Below are 18,086 nucleotides of genomic sequence, written 5' to 3'. Positions count from 1 at the left end.
TCTGTCTGGAGAGGCTCAGGCAAATTACAAACTACAAGCCCAGAGCCCCTGCTGCTGCTAATGACCTCTGCCTGGCCAACAGTCTGAATAACTTCTATTGTAGATTTGACAGACAATGGGACAGACCTGACTCCAACCCCCCTCACACCTCTGACCAGCCTCACTCCAACACCTTCACCCCCCACATCAAAGCTACAGTTTCACCCCAGCTGCCTACGGAGGTTCTCTCCCCTATCTTCCCCCCCTCCTCCCCCCCTCCTACAGAGACACCTTTCTCCATCAAAGAGAGAGATGTAAATAGACTTTTCAGGAGACAAAACCCCCGTAAGGCTTGTGGACCGGACTCTGTCTCTCCCTCTACCTTGAAGCACTGTGCTGATCAGCTGTCTCCAGTGTTCACAGACATTTTTAACACCTCACTGGAGACATGCACCGTACCAGCCTGTTTTAAGGCCTCCACCATCGTTCCTGTCCCTAAAAAGCTGAGGATCACAGGACTTAATGACTACAGACCCATCGCTCTGACATCTGTGGTCATGAAGTCCTTTGAACGCCTCATGCTCTCCCACATCAAGGACATCACCGACCCCCACCTGGACCCCCTGCAGTTTGCCTATAGATCCAACAGGTCAGTAGACGATGCTGTAAACCTGGCTCTCCACTTCATCCTCCAGCACCTGGACTCCCCAGGCTCCTACGCCAGGATCCTGTTTGTGGACTTCAGCTCTGCTTTTAATACAATAATCCCAGCTCTCCTTCAGGACAAGCTTTCCCAGCTGAACGTGCCAGACTCCACCTGCAGGTGGATCACAGACTTCCTGTCTGACAGGAAGCAGCACGTGAAGCTGGGAAAAACCATCTCTGCTCCCCGGACCATCAGCACTGGATCTCCTCAGGGCTGTGTTCTTTCTCCTCTGCTCTTCTCCCTGTACACCAACAGCTGCACCTCCTCTCACCAGTCGGTCAAACTCCTGAAGTTTGCAGACGACACGACCATCATCGTCTCATCGCTGATGGAGACGAGTCCGACTACAGGTGGGAGACAGACCGGCTGGTGTCCTGGTGCAGCCAGAACAACCTGGAGCTCAATGCTTTAAAGACAGTGGAGATGATAGCAGACTTCAGGAAGAACCCAGCCCCCCTCACCCCCCTCACCCTGGGAGACTCTACAGTGAGCTCTGTAGAGAACTTCTGCTTCCTGGGGACCATCATCACTCAGGACCTCAAGTGGGAGCTGAACATCAGCTCCCTTATCAAAAAAGCTCAGCAGAGGATGTACTTTCTGCGGCAGCTGAAGAAGTTCAGTCTGCCAACAAAGATGATGGTGAACTTCTACAGCTCCATCATCCAGTCCATCCTCTGCTCCTCCATCACCATCTGGTACGCTGCAGCTACGGCCAAGGACAAGGCCAGACTGCAGCGTATCATCCACTCTGCAGAGAAGGTCATCGGCTGCAATCTGCCCTCCCTCCAGGACCTGTACGCCTCCAGGATTTTGAGGCGTGCAGGAAAGATTGTGGCCGACCCCTCCCACCCCGGTCATAAACTGTTTCAATCTCTCCCTTCTGGTAGGAGGTTTCGGTCCATCAGGACCAGAACCTCCAGACACAAAAACAGCTTCTTTCCCTCTGCCACCATCCACATGAACACACCCCAAGTCACCCACTGAACCCCCCCCCCCCCCCCCCCCCCCCCCCCACCCGATCACCACCTCCACCAGCTTGATACCTGCTGCACTGTATATATATATTTATATTTATATTTATCCTATTTATCCTTTATTCTCTATCTATCCTTTATTTATCCCTCATCCTTTATATTTATCATTATTATTACTATTATTGTTGCTGGGTTGTTCTTTGTTGTGTTGTTTTTATTTCTTTTATTTCTTTTTGTTGCTTGTTTTGTGCACCAACCACCAAGTCAAATTCCTTGTACTGTCCTCAAAACTGTACATGGCAAATAAAACATTTCTGATTCTGATTCTGATTCTGATTCTGAAGGCAAGGCAAATTTATTTGTATAGCGCATTTCATACTCAAGGCAACTCAATGTGCTTTACATGATAAAACATTCAATTGTTTAAAATCAATAAGAACATTTAAAATCAGTAAAAATCAATTAAAATCATCAGTAAAATCAATTAAAATCATCAGTAAAATCAATTAAAATCATCAGTAAAATCATCATGACATCATCAACATGACCATAAATCTCTCTCAATCATATACAGTAGATAAAAAAAGTTCCTTTAACTTTGATTTAAAAATGTTCACATGTGATGCTGACTTCAGCTCTGCTGCAGTTTGTTCCACTTCTTTGCAGCATAACAACTAAACACAGCATCACCATGGTTACTGTGAGCTCTGGGCTCCACTATCTGACCTGTGTCCATAGATCTGAGAGACCTGCTGGGTTCATACCTGACTAACATCTCACTGATGTATTCTGGACCAAACCCATTCACACATTTATAACCAGCAGCAGAACTTTACAGTCTCCTCTGAGGCTGACTGGGAGCCAGTGTAATGTGTTCTGACCTCTTTGTTCTGGTTCAGACCTGAGCTGCAGCGTTCTGAACCAGCTGTAGATGTTTGATGAAGACCATTACAATAGTCCAGTCTGCTGGAGATAAAAGCATGGACCAGTTTCTCCTGATCTTTCTGAGTCATTAAACCTTTCACTCTGGAGATGTTCTTTAGGTGGTAGAAGATGTTTTTGTGATAGATTTGATCTGATGCTGAATGTCAGATCTGAGTCAATCAGAACACCAAGGTTTTTGACTTGGTCTTTAGCTTTCTTGTAGCATCTAACACCTCAATGCTAACATGTAGCATCTAACACCTCAATGCTAACATGTACCATCTAACACCTCGATGCTAACATGTACCATCTAACACCTCGATGCTAACATGTAGCATCTAACACCTCAATGCTAACATGTACCATCTAACACCTCAATGCTAACATGTACCATCTAACACCTCGTTGCTAACATGTAGCATCTAACACCTCAATGCTAACATGTAGCATCTAACACCTCAATGCTAACATGTAGCATCTAACACCTCAATACTAACATGTAGCATCTAATACCTCAATGCTAACATGTAGCAGCTAGCACCTCAATGCTAACATGTAGCAGCTAGCACCTCAATGCTAACAATTTGCAGCTAGCACCTCAATGCTAACAAATTGCAGCTAGCACCTCAATGTTAACATGTAGCATCTAACATTTCAATGCTAACATCTAGCAGCTTGTGTAACCTAGATTGTTTAGTTAGCTGGGTTTAGGTGCACTGACTGCGGCTACAATGATTAGCGGCAACAGAAGATGGTTCGTTATAGGAGCCCGAGATGTGAATGAAAACCAACAGACCAGTAGTATAGTTATGTTTGTATTGTTATATTAAAAAAAATATTAGTTGGGTGGTAATGATATAGAAAAAATAATACCAGAAAACAAGATACAAATGTAGTCAAAACAGTTGGAGTAGCTCACCAGTCCTTAGGGAATGCAATCCAACAGGATGTGCAAAGGTTCATGTATTGCTCCCAAAGTTCATTAAGGAGTGCAAGGAAGGAAAAAAATATAATCCAGCAGGGTTTTTGGTTGTGGAAAACTATGAAGATGACAGGACCACAGGGAGGAACTGGATTTATTCTACCACATCCTGGCTCATCATTCTGTGTTCACCAGTTGTTGAGTTGATCTCGTTCAGGATTTCATCCATAAAAAAACCTGACCTATCAGGCCAAAAACACAAATAAGTTTCTCTTTCAAACAATAACTAGGTTAATAGATTACTGTAACCCAACATTCAAACTTAAAATAATGCATGAACACACATGCAAGATAATGTGTTACATGATACATTACAACAAAAACATCATTTCCATGAACTTCAAATTAACATAACTCACGAATCATTTTTAAATCAAAATCAATTACTATAGTAATCAATCATGTTCATAAGTGCACTTAATATCACAATCAAACATTTCCAATTCATAATCCTTTCAAAAATACTCAAGTAGAGTTCATAAAATAAAAAGGTTGCGCAACAAACAATCGACAGAAACAAACACGTAGCTACGATTTAAACACACACACACACACACAAACCAAACTTCATTGGCTTTTTTAGCGTTAGCCAAAAAAAGTGCTCAAAGTTGGTCAAAACTAAAAATAAGGGCCAACCAAGTTAATATCAGTTAAACTAAACTATTGCCTACCGTTCGGCGTCATTTTCTAAAAAAAACAACTTAAATTAATTACCTTGAAGTTGAAGTTTAGCTGTTTTAGTCACTCGGTCTCCATGCACGGCCCGATGGAAAAAGTGCATGGAATCTGTATGGAGTTTTGCAAGAGCGATGTCAGTGACTTACATTTAAAATAAAACTTTAACATATACTGCTGGCACTTCGTCGGTAACGTATCAAACTTACAACAAAACACTTACCGAAGTTTGATTGTCCAAAATGCTTTGTAAGTCTGCCTTTCTTGGTTAGCTTGAAAACCCACAACATGTCACAGCCACAGCAGAGTGATTGGAATGTAAATTACAATGTTTTAAGGGAAATGGTAGCTGAGGGCAGTGAAACAGGAAGTGGACCTTTCAAAATAATGCACCTGGACTAAATGCGGGTTACACTTGCACCTCAATGCTAACATGTAGCAGCTAGCACCTCAATGCTAACATGTAGCAGCTAGCACCTCAATGCTAACATGTAGCAGCTAACACCTCAATGCTAACATGTAGCAGCTAGCACTTCAATGCTAACATGTAACATCTAACACCTCAATGCTAACATGTAGCATCTAACATTTCAATGCTAACATGTAGCAGCTAGCTCCTCAATGCTAATATTTAGCAGCTAGCTCCTCAATGCTAACATGTAGCAGCTAGCAGGGACAATGGTCCTAGTGGAGCAGACAGTGTCTCCAATCCACACTGACACTCAGACAGGGTTCAGAACCAATAATAAATCCATCAGTGACAAATGAACAAAGGCAGTGATAAATGATTGTAGTGAAAGTCGACCACTCTGTGGTAGAGGATGTGGGCGGGGCTAGTGGTGCTGCTACAGATAGCATCGTTTGACTGAGTGTGTCTCTTCTCTTTCCTCCTCCACCTCATTCCAGGCTCGTCCAATGACGCGCTACCTGCCCATCAGGAAGGAGGAGTTTGACCTGCGTGCTCACGTGGAGTCGTCAGGCCACAGCGTTGACATGTGCCACCACATCATCATCACTGAGAAGATGTGTAAGGGATACTTAGTGAAGATGGGAGGAAAGATCAAGTCATGGAAGAAACGCTGGTTCGTCTTCGACCGCCTCAAGAGAACTTTATCCTACTACGTTGGTGAGTGTCAATTATAATATCAGGGCTCTCTCCTTTTTGTGGGGGGGTGGGGGGGGCTACTTGGCTCCCGTTGTTTCTGCCTACCTGGCTCCGGGGCGGAGCCTGGGTTTTCAGAAGTGGTTTTGTCACAAACATTGGTCGTGGATGCACTGGCCTTGGGCTGTGGGGATAAGCTCGTACTGGGTTTAAAGCTGCAGTTTGTCCTGAACAAGCCTCACTGGTCTTCTTGTGCCCGCGCACACTGTGGAACTCTTAGCGACTGTTTTCTCCATAGAAACTAGTAACAAATGTAGGGACTTTATCTGGTGTTATTGGAGAGATTTCTGATGTTTTAGAGACATGAGAACATGTCTCACTCACACAGCTGCTCCTCACACACAAGCAGACATATTTCACACCGCAAATTATTTTATTTATTAAGCTATTTATTCCGTCTGTTATCACTATCGCTCTCTGACTCAGGGCAGACTGCGCACGGACTGAAAGCGGATCGCTAACAGAGGAACCTCCTCTCTGTTTCTTCTCAACACGTTTTGTCTTTATTCTGTTGCTTCTTCCTTTTTCCTCTTGCTTTGCCATGTAACGCTGTGATAAAAGCCACGTTAGAGACGTCAGCTGGAATATGAAGCCATGCAGAGCCGGCCCTACCACTAAGCAGTTTATTCAGCTGTTTAGGGCCCCGCGGCCACCAGGGGGCCCCCACACAACTGTCCGTCACACTTCTTTAAGCTGTTATCGACAGTGAACTGTTTCCGACTTGGGAACACCCCCATCCTTTAAAAACACTGTTAATGTCATTGTCAGTACCAACCATGAACGCACTTTTCCTCTAATGACGTTATAAAAGACTTTGTTTATTAAAAAGAAACACAAAACAAGAAAAACAAACATATCTTTACATTTTTACATTTCTTTTGAGGCTCATTTTTTAAGAAACAATTACATTTGCCACTTTATAAATATTACATTTATTTTGTTGCAATGAGTGATTTAATTTTTTCTATTTATATTTGTACTAAAGTTTTATTTGTTTTAAAGAAAAATGTGTTTTTGTAGTTTTTTACGTTGTTCATTGTGTTTCTGCTCAGTATGAGTTCAGAGTTGGAATGTATTTAAACGAATTCCTGATGCACATACATTATTATTATTATTGGCTTATTGAAAATGGTCATTTAGGTTGGTCTGCTGGCTGGGTGCCATACCCAACCCTTGGGGGGCTGGATGGTGGGGATGGGGGTGGAGGGTGCCGCCGCCGCCTGTACTGAGTAGTGGCGCGGGGGCGGCATTCCCACCTCAAGTTGCCCTACCAATCCCTCCAATCCCTCCAACACACCACCCTATGGTGGTGTTTGAGGTGCTTTATAAAATTGATGCATTATATATATATATATACACACAAAGGTTGGATGGGGAGCTCTCTTCGCGGGGTCTCTCCGGGCGGTGTCGGCCCGGCGGGGCGTGGGGGTGCCTCTTCCCTTGAGGTGTGGCTTGGTGCTTGTCTCGTCTCCTGGTTGCCTTGGGGGCGGTCCTCGGTGTGTGCGGGCCCGGGGCGGCCTGCCTAGGGGTGGGCGCGCTGGGGGGTGCTGGCGTCTGTAACAGGGTTGGGGCGGGGTTGCTTGGCGATTCGAGATTATGCTGTTTGCTGAGGGGCGGCGCTAGCTGTTCCGGTGGTTGCGGCTGCTGTCGGCTGCCTGGTAGGTTTGTTCTGCGATCTGTGGGCCGGTGGGTGGGTCCGGGGTGCCCTTGGCTGGGGGCTGCTGTTCCACGCCGGGTGTGTGCCGTTGGATTGCCTCCTTCCCGTGGTGGTGGCCGCTGGTCGCTCGCGCGCCCGTGGGGGACATTGCCTCGTGGCGTGTGCTGTCCGGTGGGTGGCGGGGCCTGGGCTGCTGTCCTTGCACTGTCTGGGGCTGTGTGGTCCTGCTGGACGGTGGCCGGTTCGTGGGCTGGGGTGGGGAGCGCTCCCCAGGGGTTTCGCCCAGGGGCTTGCTCTTGGGGTGTCCCGGGGAGTGCTCTTGGGGCCAGGCGGGCTTGGCAAGTCCTGGCAGGGGTCTTCCGGGGCGGGTGGCGCGGGCCGCGCCCTTGCATCTTGGTGAATGCAGCATGGGGTGGCCCCTGCTTGGGCAGTCCCCTGTGAGGCCGGGGTCTGGAGCTTTATGACCTCTGGTCTGTGCATGCCGGTGTGGCGGTCTGGCTGGGCCCTTGGGGGCTGGCGGTGCGGCATGCAGCGTCCCCTTGTTGCCCTGTGGCGGCCGGGGATGTGGTCGTTGTCCCTGGGTGGGCTGCTTCTATTCCGGGTCTTTCTGGTCTGGGGTCCGGTCCCTGCCGGCTCTGGGCCCGCTGGCGGGCGCCCGCCGATTGCCCATTCGGCGTGGCTCTGGCCGTCTACTGGGTGTGGGGCTTGGTCCTTCTGCTGGGGTCTCGGTTGGGGGGTTCTCTGGGCCCACCCCTCGGGGGGGTTGGGTGCAGCGGTGGGGTGGATGTTGGTGGGGGGCCTTGGGGTTGGGGTCGGTGGCGGGTTGCGAATGGGTCCTCGACTCCTTGGTGCTTTCTCGGGTGTGTGTGTGGGGGGCAGTGGCTGCCTCTCGGCTTGGGGTCTTGGTGGTGTCTGGAGGGCTGCTCGGCCATTGTGGGGGTTGCCTGGGCTCCCTGGCCCCCACTCTCTCTGCTAGCCTGGCTAGGGTCCGGGGTTTACAGTAGTGGTTTTTACACATACACTGGTCTATGATACACTGACATGTCTTAGACTGTAGATAAAACTGGGCTTAACTTTAGACACGATCCTAAATACCAGTTTTAGGTTTTACCACTCACTCCTTCCCTCTGACCACAGACACCACCATTATAGCTAAACTGGTCACCAGACTGGATTGATTACACAACACAATAAACACAATGTACACAACTACAACATCACGTCTCACAGTCCACCCATCCATTTCCTACCCTGACTCCCTCTTCCCTCTTCCCTTCCCCTACAGTGGGGCAAAAAAGTATTTATTCAACCACCAGTTGTGGAAGTTCTCCTACAATCTGATTTTCTGGATTTTTTCTTCTCATTTTGTCTCTCATAGTTGAGAGTATGATGAAAATTACAGGTGTTTCTCATCTTTTTAAGTTTGAGTATCTGCACAATTGGTGGCTGACTAAATGCTTTTCGCCCCACTGTGTGTGTAACACTGTGTGTGTAACACTGTATGTGTAACACTGTATGTGTAACACTGTGTGTGTAACACTGTGTGTGTGTGTGCGTGTGAGTGTGGAGCTTGTTCACATGCACACTGTGTCTCTCTTTAATCCTGATTGACGTGCGCTGCTCGTCTCCTGACCTTGAGTGACTAACAGAGGTCACACTGTTAGAGAGGAGCAACACACACACACACACACACACACACACACACACACACACACACACACACACACACACGTGAGCTAACGCTAGGCTATTTGAATGCTAAACAGATCATTAGCAGATAATAGCATCGCATTAAAGGAAAAGTGTTGTTCCTAGAAATGAAGTGCAGCATGTTTATGGATGGGGGATGGATGGGGGATGGATGGGGGATGGATGGGGGATGGATGGTTGGAGCCTGAGGGAAACACTTCCTGTCTCTACTTCTACACAGGCTGATGAAACAAAGTGCAACCATGTACCACAGCACAGTAAGAGAAACACAAGGAGAGCTGTGCTGGGTTTTTCCTTTTCTATTACCTCCTCTTATCTGTGATTGGTTCTAATCTCAGCTCTGATTGGTTCTAATCTCAGCTCTGATTGGTTCTAATCTCATCTGTGATTGGTTCTAATCTCATCTGTGATTGGTTCTAATCTCATCTGTGATGGGTTCTAATCTCAGCTCTGATTGGTTCTAATTTCATCTGTAATTGGTTCTAATCTCATCTGTGATTGGTTCTAATCTCAGCTCTGATTGGTTCTAATCTCAAATGTGATTGGTTCTAATCTCACCTCTGATTGGTTCTAATTTCAGGTGTGATTGGTTCTAATTTCAGATGTGATTGGTTCTAATCTCAGATGTGATTGGTTCTAATCTCAGATGTGATTGGTTCTAATCTCATCTGTGATTGGTTCTAATCTCATCTCTGATTGGTTCTAATGTCAGATGTGATTGGTTCTAATGTCAGTTGTGATTGGTTCTAATCTCAGATGTGATTGGTTCTAATCTCATCTGTGATGGGTTCTAATCTCATTTTTGATGGGTTCTAATCTCAACTCTGATGGGTTCTAATCTCAACTCTGATTGGTTCTAATCTCAGCTCTGATTGGTTCTAATCTCAGCTCTGATTGGTTCTAATCTCATCTGTGATTGGTTCTAATGTCAGGTGTGATTGGTTCTAATGTCAGGTGTGATTGGTTCTAATGTCATGTGTGATTGGTTCTAATCTCAGCTCTGATTGGTTCTAATCTCATCTGTGGTTGGTTCTAATCGCAGTTCTGATTGGTTCTAATCTCAGTTCTGATTGGTTCTAATCTCAGTTCTGATTGGTTCTAATCTCATCTCTGATTGGTTCTAATGTCAGATGTGATTGGTTCTAATCTCATCTCTGATTGGTTCTAATGTCAGATGTGATTGGTTCTAATCTCATCTCTGATTGGTTCTAATGTCAGATGTGATTGGTTCTAATGTCAGATGTGATTGGTTTTTATCTCATCTCTGATTGGTTCTAATCTCATCTGTGATTGGTTCTAATCTCATCTGTGATTGGTTCTAATCTCAGTTTTGATTGGTTCTAATCTCATCTCTGATTGGTTCTAATCTCATCTCTGATTGGTTCTAATCTCATCTGTGATTGGTTCTAATCTCATCTGTGATGGGTTCTAATCTCAACTCTGGTTCTAATATCAACTCTGATTGGTTCTAATCTCATCTGTGATTGGTTCTAATCTCATCTGTGATGGGTTCTAATCTCAACTCTGGTTCTAATATCAACTCTGATTGGTTCTAATCTCATCTGTGATTGGTTCTAATCTAATCTGTGATTGGTTCTAATCTCAGCTCTGATTGGTTCTAATTTCATCTGTGATTGGTTCTAATTTCATCTGTGATTGGTTCTAATCTCATCTGTGATTGGTTCTAATCTCATCTGTGATTGGTTCTAATCTCAGCTCTGATTAGTTCTAATCTCAGCTCTGATAGGTTCTAATCTCAGGTGTGATTGGTTCTAATCTCATCTGATTGGTTCTAATCTAAAATGTGATTGGTTCTAATTTCAGGTGTGATTGGTTCTAATCTCAGGTGTGATTGGTTCTAATCTCAGATGTGATTGGTTCTAATCTCATCTGTGATTGGTTCTAATCTAATCTGTGATTGGTTCTAATCTAATCTGTGATTGGTTCTAATCTAATCTGTGATTGGTTCTAATCTCATCTGTGATTGGTTCTAATCTCAGGTGTGATTGGTTCTAATCTCATCTGATTGGTTCTAATCTAAAATGTGATTGGTTCTAATTTCAGGTGTGATTGGTTCTAATTTCAGGTGTGATTGGTTCTAATTTCAGATGTGATTGGTTCTAATCTCATCTGTGATTGGTTCTAATCTCAGGTGTGATTGGTTCTAATCTCAGGTGTGATTGGTTCTAATCTCATCTGATTGGTTCTAATCTAAAATGTGATTGGTTCTAATTTCAGGTGTGATTGGTTCTAATTTCAGATGTGATTGGTTCTAATTTCAGATGTGATTGGTTCTAATCTCAGATGTGATTGGTTCTAATCTCATCTGTGATTGGTTCTAATCTCATCTCTGATTGGTTCTAATGTCAGATGTGATTGGTTCTAATGTCAGTTGTGATTGGTTCTAATCTCAGATGTGATTGGTTCTAATCTCATCTGTGATGGGTTCTAATCTCATTTTTGATGGGTTCTAATCTCAACTCTGATTGGTTCTAATCTCATCTGTGATTGGTTCTAATCTCATCTGTGATTGGTTCTAATCTAATCTGTGATTGGTTGTAATCTCAGCTCTGATTGGTTCTAATTTCATCTGTGATTGGTTCTAATCTCATCTGTGATTGGTTCTAATCTCATCTGTGATTGGTTCTAATCTCAGCTCTGATTAGTTCTAATCTCAGCTCTGATAGGTTCTAATCTCAGGTGTGATTGGTTCTAATCTCATCTGATTGGTTCTAATCTAAAATGTGATTGGTTCTAATTTCAGGTGTGATTGGTTCTAATTTCAGATGTGATTGGTTCTAATCTCAGATGTGATTGGTTCTAATCTCAGATGTGATTGGTTCTAATCTCAGATGTGATTGGTTCTAATCTCAGATGTGATTGGTTCTAATGTCAGATGTGATTGGTTCTAATGTCAGATGTGATTGGTTCTAATGTCAGATGTGATGGGTTCTGATCTCATTTTTGATGGGTTCTAATCTCAACTCTGATGGGTTCTAATCTCAGCTCTGATTGGTTCTAATCTCAGCTCTGATTGGTTCTAATCTCATCTGTGATTGGTTTTAATGTCAGGTGTGATTGGTTCTAATGTCATGTGTGATTGGTTCTAATCTCATCTGTGGTTGGTTCTAATCGCAGTTCTGATTGGTTCTAATCTCTGATTGGTTCTAATCTCATCTCTGATTGGTTCTAATGTCAGATGTGATTCGTTCTAATGTCAGATGTGATTGGTTCTAATGTCAGATGTGATGGGTTCTGATCTCATTTTTGATGGGTTCTAATCTCAACTCTGATGTGTTCTAATTTCAGCTCTGATTGGTTTTAATCTCAGCTCTGATTGGTTTTAATCTCAGCTCTGATTGGTTCTAATCTCAGCTCTGATTGGTTCTAATCTCAGCTCTGATTGGTTCTAATCTCATCTGTGATTGGTTCTAATGTCAGGTGTGATTGGTTCTAATGTCATGTGTGATTGGTTCTAATCTCAGCTCTGATTGGTTCTAATCTCATCTGTGGTTGGTTCTAATCGCAGTTCTGATTGGTTCTAATCTCAGTTCTGATTGGTACTAATCTCAGTTCTGATTGGTTCTAATCTCAATTCTGATTGGTTCTAATGTCAGATGTGATTGGTTCTAATCTTATCTCTGATTGGTTCTAATGTCAGATGTGATTGGTTCTAATGTCAGATGTGATTGGTTCTAATCTCATCTCTGATTGGTTCTAATCTCATCTCTGATTGGTTCTAATGTCAGATGTGATTGGTTTTTATCTCATCTCTGATTGGTTCTAATCTCATTTGTGATAGGTTCTAATCTCAGGTGTGATTGGTTCTAATCTCATCTGATTGGTTCTAATCTAAAATGTGATTGGTTCTAATCTCATCTCTGATTGTTTCTAATTTCAGGTGTGATTGGTTCTAATCTCAGATGTGATTGGTTCTAATTTCAGGTGTGATTGGTTCTAATCTCATCTGTGATTGGTTCTAATCTCATCTCTGATTGGTTCTAATCTCATCTCTGATTGGTTCTAATGTCAGGTGTGATTGGTTCTAATGTCAGGTGTGATTGGTTCTAATGTCAGGTGTGATTGGTTCTAATGTCAGATGTGATTGGTTCTAATCTCAACTCTGATTGGTTCTAATCTCAACTCTGATTGGTTCTAATCTCAGCTCTGATTGGTTCTAATCTCATCTGTGATTGGTTCTAATGTCAGGTGTGATTGGTTCTAATGTCATGTGTGATTGGTTCTAATGTCAGATGTGATTCGTTCTAATGTCAGATGTGATTGGTTCTAATGTCAGATGTGATGGGTTCTGATCTCATTTTTGATGGGTTCTAATCTCAACTCTGATGGGTTCTAATTTCAGCTCTGATTGGTTTTAATCTCAGCTCTGATTGGTTCTAATCTCAGCTCTGATTGGTTCTAATCTCAGCTCTGATTGGTTCTAATCTCATCTGTGATTGGTTCTAATGTCATGTGTGATTGGTTCTAATCTCAGCTCTGATTGGTTCTAATCTCAGCTCTGATTGGTTCTAATCTCATCTGTGGTTGGTTCTAATCTCAGTTCTGATTGGTTCTAATCTCAGTTCTGATTGGTACTAATCTCAGTTCTGATTGGTTCTAATCTCAATTCTGATTGGTTCTAATGTCAGATGTGATTGGTTCTAATCTTATCTCTGATTGGTTCTAATGTCAGATGTGATTGGTTCTAATCTCATCTCTGATTGGTTCTAATCTCATCTCTGATTGGTTCTAATGTCAGATGTGATTGGTTTTTATCTCATCTCTGATTGGTTCTAATCTCATTTGTGATAGGTTCTAATCTCAGGTGTGATTGGTTCTAATCTCATCTGATTGGTTGTAATCTAAAATGTGATTGGTTCTAATCTCATCTCTGATTGTTTCTAATTTCAGGTGTGATTGGTTCTAATGTCAGGTGTGATTGGTTCTAATGTCAGGTGTGATTGGTTCTAATGTCAGGTGTGATTGGTTCTAATGTCAGATGTGATTGGTTCTAATCTCAACTCTGATTGGTTCTAATCTCAACTCTGATTGGTTCTAAACTCAACTCTGATTGGTTCTAAACTAATCTCTGATTGGTTCTAATCTCATCTCTGATTGGTTCTAATCTCATCTCTGATTGGTTCTAATCTCATCTTTGATTGGTTCTAATCTCATCTCTGATTGGTTCTAATCACAGATGTGATTGGTTCTAATCTCAACTATGATTAATTCTAATCTAAAAAGTGATTGGTCCTAATGTCAGGTGTGATTGGTTCTAATGTCAGGTGTGATTGGTTCTAATCTCATCTCTGATTGCTTCTAATCTCATCTCTGATTGGTTCTAATCTCATCTCTGATTGGTTCTAAACTCAACTTTGATTGGTTCTAATCTCATCTCTGATTGGTTCTAATCTCATCTCTGATTGGTTCTAAACTCAACTTTGATTGGTTCTAAGTTCATCTCTGATTGGTTCTAATCTCAACTCTGATTGGTTCTAATCTCAACTCTGATTGGTTCTAATCTCGTCTCTGATTGGTTCTAATCTCATCTCTGATTGGTTCTAATCTCATCTCTGATTGGTTCTTATCACAGATGTGATTGGTTCTAATCTCATTTGTGATTGGTTCTAATCTCAACTATGATTAATTCTAATCTAAAATGTGATTGGTTCTAATGTCAGGTGTGATTGGTTCTAATGTCAGGTGTGATTGGTTCTAATGTCAGATGTGATTGGTTCTAATCTCATCTCTGATTGGTTCTAATCTCATCTCTGATTGGTTCTAATCTCATCTCTGATTGGTTCTAATCTCAACTCTGATTGGTTCTAAGCTCAACTCTGATTGGTTCTAAGCTCAACTCTGATTGGTTCTAAGCTCAACTCTGATTGGTTCTAAGCTCATCTCTGATTTGTTCTAATCTCATCTCTGATTGGTTCTAATCTCATCTCTGATTGGTTCTAATCTCATCTGTGATGGGTTCTAATCTCAACTCTGGTTCTAATATCAACTCTGATTGGTTCTAATCTCATCTGTGATTGGTTCTAATCTCATCTGTGATTGGTTCTAATCTCATCTGTGATGGGTTCTAATCTCAACTCTGGTTCTAATATCAACTCTGATTGGTTCTAATCTCATCTGTGATTGGTTCTAATCTAATCTGTGATTGGTTCTAATCTCAGCTCTGATTGGTTCTAATTTCATCTGTAATTGGTTCTAATCTCATCTGTGATTGGTTCTAATCTCAGCTCTGATTGGTTCTAATCTCAGCTCTGATTGGTTCTAATCTCAGCTCTGATTGGTTCTAATCTCAGGTGTGATTGGTTCTAATCTCATCTGATTGGTTCTAATCTAAAATGTGATTGGTTCTAATTTCAGGTGCGATTGGTTCTAATTTCAGGTGTGATTGGTTCTAATTTCAGATGTGATTGGTTCTAATCTCAGATGTGATTGGTTCTAATCTCAGATGTGATTGGTTCTAATCTCATTTGTGATTGGTTCTAATCTCATTTGTGATTGGTTCTATTCTCATCTGTGATTGGTTCTAATCTCATCTGTGATTGGTTCTAATCTCATCTCTGATTGGTTCTAATGTCAGATGTGATTGGTTCTAATGTCATGTGTGATTGGTTCTAATCTCAGCTCTGATTGGTTCTAATCACAGTTCTGATTGGTTCTAATCTCAGTTCTGATTGGTACTAATCTCAGTTCTGATTGGTACTAATCTCAGTTCTGATTGGTTCTAATCTCAGTTCTGATTGGTTCTAATGTCAGATGTGATTGGTTCTAATCTCATCTCTGATTGGTTCTAATGTCAGATGTGATTGGTTCTAATCTCATCTCTGATTGGTTCTAATCTCATCTGTGATTGGTTCTAATGTCAGATGTGATTGGTTTTTATCTCATCTCTGATTGGTTCTAATCTCATCTGTGATAGGTTCTAATCTCAGGTGTGATTGGTTCTAATCTCATTTGATTGGTTCTAATCCAAAATGTGATTGGTTCTAATGTAAAATGTGATTGGTTCTAATCTCATCTCTGATTGGTTCTAATTTCAGGTGTGATTGGTTCTAATCTCATCTGTGATTGGTTCTAATCTCATCTCTGATTGGTTCTAATGTCAGATGTGATTGGTTCTAATGTCATGTGTGATTGGTTCTAATCTCAGCTCTGATTGGTTCTAATCACAGTTCTGATTGGTTCTAATCTCAGTTCTGATTGGTACTAATCTCAGTTCTGATTGGTACTAATCTCAGTTCTGATTGGTTCTAATCTCAGTTCTGATTGGTTCTAATGTCAGATGTGATTGGTTCTAATCTCATCTCTGATTGGTTCTAATGTCAGATGTGATTGGTTTTAATCTCATCTCTGATTGGTTCTAATCTCATTTGTGATTGGTTCTAATGTCAGATGTGATTGGTTTTTATCTCATCTCTGATTGGTTCTAATCTCATCTGTGATAGGTTCTAATCTCAGGTGTGATTGGTTCTAATCTCATTTGATTGGTTCTAATCCAAAATGTGATTGGTTCTAATGTAAAATGTGATTGGTTCTAATCTCATCTCTGATTGGTTCTAATTTCAGGTGTGATTGGTTCTAATCTCAGATGTGATTGGTTTTAATTTCAGGTGTGATTGGTTCTAATCTCATCTGTGATTGGTTCTAATCTAATCTCTGATTGGTTCTAATGGCAGGTGTGATTGGTTCTAATGTCAGGTGTGATTGGTTCTAATGTCAGGTGTGATTGGTTCTAATCTCATCTCTGATTGGTTCTAATCTCATCTCTGATTCGTTCTAATCTCAACTCTGATTGGTTCTAATCTCAACTCTGATTGGTTCTAATCTCATCTCTGATTGGTTCTAATCTCATCTCTGATTGGTTCTAATCACAGATGAGATTGGTTCTAATCTCATCTGTGATTGGTTTTAATCTCATTTGTGATTGGTTCTAATCTCAACTATGATTAATTCTAATCTAAAATGTGATTGGTTCTAATGTCAGGTGTGATTGGTTCTAATCTAAGATGTGATTGGTTCTAATGTCAGATGTGATTGGTTCTAATCTCATCTCTGATTGGTTCTAATCTCAGCTCTGATAGGTTCTAATTTCAACTCTGATAGGTTCTAATCTCATCTCTGGTTCTAATTTCATTTGTGATTGGTTCTAATCTCAACTATGATTGGTTCTAATCTAAAATGTGATTGGTTCTAATGTCAGGTGTAATTGGCTCTAATCTAAAATGTGATTGGTTCTTATCTAAAATGTGATTGGTTCTAATCTAAAATGTGATTGGTTCTAATCTAAAATGTGATTGGTTCTAATCCAAAATGTGATTGGTTCTAATGTAAAATGTGATTGGTTCTAATCTCATCTCTGATTGGTTCTAATTTCAGGTGTGATTGGTTCTAATCTCAGATGTGATTGGTTTTAATTTCAGGTGTGATTGGTTCTAATCTCATCTGTGATTGGTTCTAATCTAATCTCTGATTGGTTCTAATGGCAGGTGTGATTGGTTCTAATGTCAGGTGTGATTGGTTCTAATGTCAGGTGTGATTGGTTCTAATCTCATCTCTGATTGGTTCTAATCTCATCTCTGATTCGTTCTAATCTCAACTCTGATTGGTTCTAATCTCAACTCTGATTGGTTCTAATCTCATCTCTGATTGGTTCTAATCTCATCTCTGATTGGTTCTAATCACAGATGAGATTGGTTCTAATCTCATCTGTGATTGGTTTTAATCTCATTTGTGATTGGTTCTAATCTCAACTATGATTAATTCTAATCTAAAATGTGATTGGTTCTAATGTCAGGTGTGATTGGTTCTAATCTAAGATGTGATTGGTTCTAATGTCAGATGTGATTGGTTCTAATCTCATCTCTGATTGGTTCTAATCTCAGCTCTGATAGGTTCTAATTTCAACTCTGATAGGTTCTAATCTCATCTCTGGTTCTAATTTCATTTGTGATTGGTTCTAATCTCAACTATGATTGGTTCTAATCTAAAATGTGATTGGTTCTAATGTCAGGTGTAATTGGCTCTAATCTAAAATGTGATTGGTTCTTATCTAAAATGTGATTGGTTCTAATCTAAAATGTGATTGGTTCTAATCTAAAATGTGATTGGTTCTAATCGCAGACGTGATCGGTTCTAATCTCAGATGTGTCCACATGTGGAGACACTAGTTAGAGACAGAGCAGGAGGTTTATTGTGTAATGTCCTTTCTTACCACATGTCTTTTCTCTGTGTTTAGATTATATAATAATACTAATAATAATAATTATATATATATATATTTCACTGACTTATTTATTTCCTGC

At 41.5% G+C, this 18,086-nt stretch overlaps 1 protein-coding gene across 1 annotated transcript in view; it reads left to right on the top strand.

The window, feature by feature from the left end:
• phldb1b (pleckstrin homology-like domain, family B, member 1b) overlaps positions 1-18,086 on the top strand; it is an 87,574-nt gene that overhangs the window by 67,534 nt on the left and 1,954 nt on the right. Inside the window, exon 17 of the mRNA XM_028463833.1 lies at positions 5,147-5,366. Within this exon, the coding sequence (XP_028319634.1) occupies positions 5,147-5,366 (220 nt within the window). The remainder of the gene's footprint in view (positions 1-5,146; positions 5,367-18,086) is intronic.

Source organism: Gouania willdenowi, chromosome 13 (genome assembly GCF_900634775.1).
Source record: "Gouania willdenowi chromosome 13, fGouWil2.1, whole genome shotgun sequence".
NCBI classification, from domain to species: Eukaryota; Metazoa; Chordata; class Actinopteri; order Blenniiformes; family Gobiesocidae; genus Gouania; species Gouania willdenowi.
Note: the sequence above shows the minus strand (reverse complement) of the source record. Positions and strands in the feature narration are given on the sequence as shown.